Consider the following 4,074-nt stretch of genomic DNA (forward strand, 5'->3'; position numbering starts at 1 on the left):
AATTAATTTAGTACCCAGCGCTACACTTGCTGACTCCTGGTTCTTGGCTTCCTGGATCCCTCTGTTGCCTCGGCGCTCTTTGTTACTCTGCCACGTGTTGCTGATGGAAAGGAGCGTTGGAAGTATCCTTTGTTTGCTCTTTTGTCTGTTTTCCTGTTACTCTGTTCGTATTTATGGCAAAGACTAGGATGTTTCTTTTTTTTTTACTATTTTTTTTCTCTTTCTTTACTCGTACTAGTTTGCGAAAAGGAGCAGTGAAAGAAGCATCCTTTCTCTTATTCCTCTTTCGTCTTTTTTTTTCTATCTCTTTTTATTTGTGAAAAGGATGCGTTTCTTTTTCATATTTTTTTCTCGTCTCTTTCCTCCTATTCTTGTTTATGGAAAGGTACGTTGGTGGATGTGATGTTTTCTCCTCTCTTCTGTTCACCCGTGCTGTATTTATTCTCTATTTACCTTCTTAAGTGCTCTAGTCATGTGTATGTTTCTTTGTCCTACGTATTGTGTTTCCATGTCTGTGTGGTTTATCGTGGTGGTGTTGAACCTCCTGTCTCCTTTCCTTTCTTGCTGTTTTCACTGTTTACGTCAAAAAAATAAAAAATACTCACGTAATTACAAATTTTTCTCTTCATAACTCTTTTTCACCTCACTTCTGAACTATTTTTCCTTCCCTCGTTCTTTTCCTCTGTCTATCTTTCACCGATTCAATTTCACACATTTTACAAACTCATCACTGCACTGAAACCAAAATTTATGATAGTTTGCCATGGAGGAAGTCAGTTTTCTCTCTTTCCTGTACCTAAGGGGGAGTGTGGAGGGGGTGTGTGGCATTGCCCAGTTACAGGCAGTTGTTTGGTTAGCAGCTGCCAGTCTTAGCTTTCACAGCAACAACAATAACAACAATAACAACATCCAGTGCGTTACAGCTTTACCGTCTAATTGTTATTGAAACAAGGACGAAAACTGAGGACAGAGATCATAACATGGATGGTTTCGGAAGTGCAAGTTGAAAGAAAACGAGATGATGGAAACTTAGTGGAGAAAAGGGAAGAGTATTTTCATCTGTTTGGTTTCTCATACAAAGAAGTGGATGATTTGGGAAAGTGCAAGCGAAGAGGAACTGAGAGAAAACGTGATGTAGTCGTAACTCAATCCTGAAGAAAACGGAGATCCACGGGACTTGAAAGTTGTAGTCCGTGAATGGAAGAAAACGTAAACTTAAAAGGAGTGACTGATATGGAAGTTTGAGGCAAGGAATAAATGCATAAATTAATGAAAACAAAGGGTGTGGTGGGGAACACGACATTTATATCACTACGTAGGTACAAGCCGTGCCATTAAATATGTATATAAAAAAGATATCAAAAATGTATATATACTCTATTCTAAATATTAACACCTTGATGCCTCATTACTTTATACACTTCATACACAAGAGGCCTGCCAGGGGGTTCGGCAAAATGCAGACACATTCGGACTCGAGAGAGGAAAGAAATCACATGGAAAAAGGATGAAAAGTATGTGACGGGAAGAAAAAAAATAAAAAAAAGCTTCATTTCTGTATCCAAAAGTGAACCTCCTCTTTACAAAGCCGTGGACAATGAAAACGGGAGAGAGAGAGAGAGAGAGAGAGACCGGGAGAGAGAGAAAACGGTTACTGAATGCCTGCCTGTCTCCCTCTCCCCTTCTCTCTCCCTTCCCATTCACCTGCCTCATTAGTCCAGGTGAGGAGGAAGAGGAGCATAGCCAAAGGTGCACGCTGATCCCTCGCGTCCCAGGTGACATCACGGCTTGAGAAACAGATGCAGAGGACAGTCCCCGTCACGCTCCGCCCTGTACAGGTTACAAGGTCATCACGAGGCACCTTTGTTCCAGCGGTGCCCAAACACACAACCTCGGCAGCGTTGTCAGACAATATATAGATACGCCTAGGTACTTTTCCAATTAGTGGTGCCTGCCTTACTTCGCAGTGTTACCAGACAAACAAGACGGGGTACCTTTTCAATATAGGTACTTGTTGACAGTGTTACCAAACAAACAACACAAGGTAACCTTTCCACCAGTGTTACCAGACAAACAACACATGCTTGGGTATACTTTGTTCCCTCAGTGTTACCAGACAAACAATACAAGCTTAGGTAGCCTTACATCAGTGTTACCAAGTAAGTGGCATGTGCCTGGGTGCTACCTGCAATGCCAACACCTCTAAACAGGCAGTAGTAACACCTGTGGAGGGCCTCATGTAATTAACACAGGTAAATATAAAGTCAGTACCCGTGTTACTCACCTGAGGCCCTGTAATCAATGCCCTTGTGACCAGGTAGCCAAGGTAGCCCAGGTGATCCAAACCTCCCGTACGTACACACAGAAGGACGTATGTACACCAAAAGACGCGCGCACAATAGAAAAAAAAAAAAAGTGTGCGTACTACCAAGGCCGCACACATGACTGTAAACATGTGCACCAGTAACTGACGTACACAAGTAAAGATCTCTCCAAACCTCCAGTGACGGATGATTTGCGCCCACACCTGCCCGTCACACACCTGTCCGGGACACCTTACGAGCAGATGAGGCCGAGAGAGGGGTCCAGCCAGTCTGCCACGCTCAGGCCCACATCACAAAGTGCGTCCGCCACGTCAGGAGTGCAGGAAAACTCGAAGTGGGATCCGGGCGACGAGGAGCAGGATACGGAGGAGGAGGGGGTGTGGGAGGTGTGGGAGGAGGCGGGGGTGTGGGTGGAGGTGAGGTCAAGATCAGAGGAGAGTTCAAGGTCTACTGGGAATTCTGGTGACATCTGGTAACGAGAAAAGAGAGAAGATATCAGTTATTTTATTTATTTATTTTTTTTTATTTATCTATTTTTTCCCAACAAGTAACAAAGGTCGATTTTTTTTATTTCAAGTTTTTGTTTACGTTTGTTTACTCTTTCCTAATACCATAACAGGAAAATTAACCTTTTTTTTACACACTCAATTCATTTATAATCATTTACATCTTTTCATACACTTACACAACATAATTTTTCCACACGTACAGGTAAAACTCAATTACTCACCTGTAGGATGTCAGCCAGGTAGGAGAGATCGCCGAGGGAGTCCTGAGGGTCCCTGGGGCTCAGAGGTGGCCGGGTGGGCTCGGGGGATGGCGTGGGGGTGTCCAGGACCGAGCAAGGTTCCAGGAGGGAGTAAGGGAGTGGGGAGGGCGGGTCAGAATCCTCATCCATAAACAGAAGAGGGGAGGGACAGGAGGGAGAGGGAGGGGTGGGAGGAGTGGAGAAGCCTTTGGAGAGCCTCTTGGTGCCCCTACCCCCGCCTCTGTTGCCGCCCCTTCGCCGCCGCCCACGTGGAGTGCCGCAGGGCGTTCTCACCCCTTCAGAATTCTCCTTATTTTTTCTCTTGTTTTCATTCCTCTTCCTTCCTCTTCTGGGCTTCTCTCCCTCGGCGGCAGCTACAGAAGGGGTCGCTGCCGCCTTGCCTCTGCCCTTCCCGCCACGCTTCCTCTTCGGGGCTACTGGCGGGGGCTTGGGGCTCGTGACTGTGATGCGTAGGCGTGTGGACGAGAGGAGCTTCACAGCGGGGCGGCGCTTCCTTCGGGTGGAGGACGGGGAGGTGCCAGGCGAGGACGAGCGGGAGGACAGGACGCAGGACGGGAGGAGACGAGCCTTCTTCCGGGGACGGTACTGCAGGAGATGGAGGAGGAGGCGGTTGGGTGGGAAGGGAAGAGAGAGAAAGATGCGTAGATTAAATATGAAGCCTTGTCTTTTTCCGAGACGTTTGTTTAAAAGAAGTGCTGTTACTGACACACACACGCACACACACACACACACACACACATCACACCAAAAAACCACACAAACTACACCCATTTTAAACCACTATACCATTTCCTGACAGCAAAACCTTCACTAAACACTCAATCAAACTTTTTTACACCCTCCCCCACACAAACCTTGTAATCTGGATACTCCTGAAGGTGCAGAAGTCTCAGCCTTTCCGCCTCATCAATGTAGGGCTGGCGGTCGATGGCTGAGAGGGCCTTCCACCTCTTGCCCAGCCGCTTGGAGATCTCAGCGTTG

The 4,074-nt window shown here is 46.6% G+C and overlaps 1 protein-coding gene across 1 annotated transcript in view; it reads right to left on the minus strand.

Annotated features, from left to right (window-relative positions):
* Positions 1 to 291: 291 nt before the first annotated feature.
* LOC135097359 (transcription factor Sox-11-B-like) overlaps positions 292 to 4,074 on the minus strand; it is an 11,232-nt gene continuing 7,449 nt past the window's right edge. Inside the window, exons 3-5 of the mRNA XM_063999167.1 lie at positions 3,948 to 4,074; positions 3,055 to 3,678; positions 292 to 2,793 (exon numbers count right to left, since the gene is read on the minus strand). The exon at positions 3,948 to 4,074 is cut by the window's right edge and continues 104 nt beyond it. Coding sequence (XP_063855237.1) covers positions 2,557 to 2,793; positions 3,055 to 3,678; positions 3,948 to 4,074 — 988 coding nt within the window. The 3' untranslated portion in view covers positions 292 to 2,556. The remainder of the gene's footprint in view (positions 2,794 to 3,054; positions 3,679 to 3,947) is intronic.

The sequence above is a fragment of the Scylla paramamosain genome, unplaced genomic scaffold (assembly GCF_035594125.1).
Source record: "Scylla paramamosain isolate STU-SP2022 unplaced genomic scaffold, ASM3559412v1 Contig18, whole genome shotgun sequence".
In the NCBI taxonomy this organism is placed as follows: domain Eukaryota; kingdom Metazoa; phylum Arthropoda; class Malacostraca; order Decapoda; family Portunidae; genus Scylla; species Scylla paramamosain.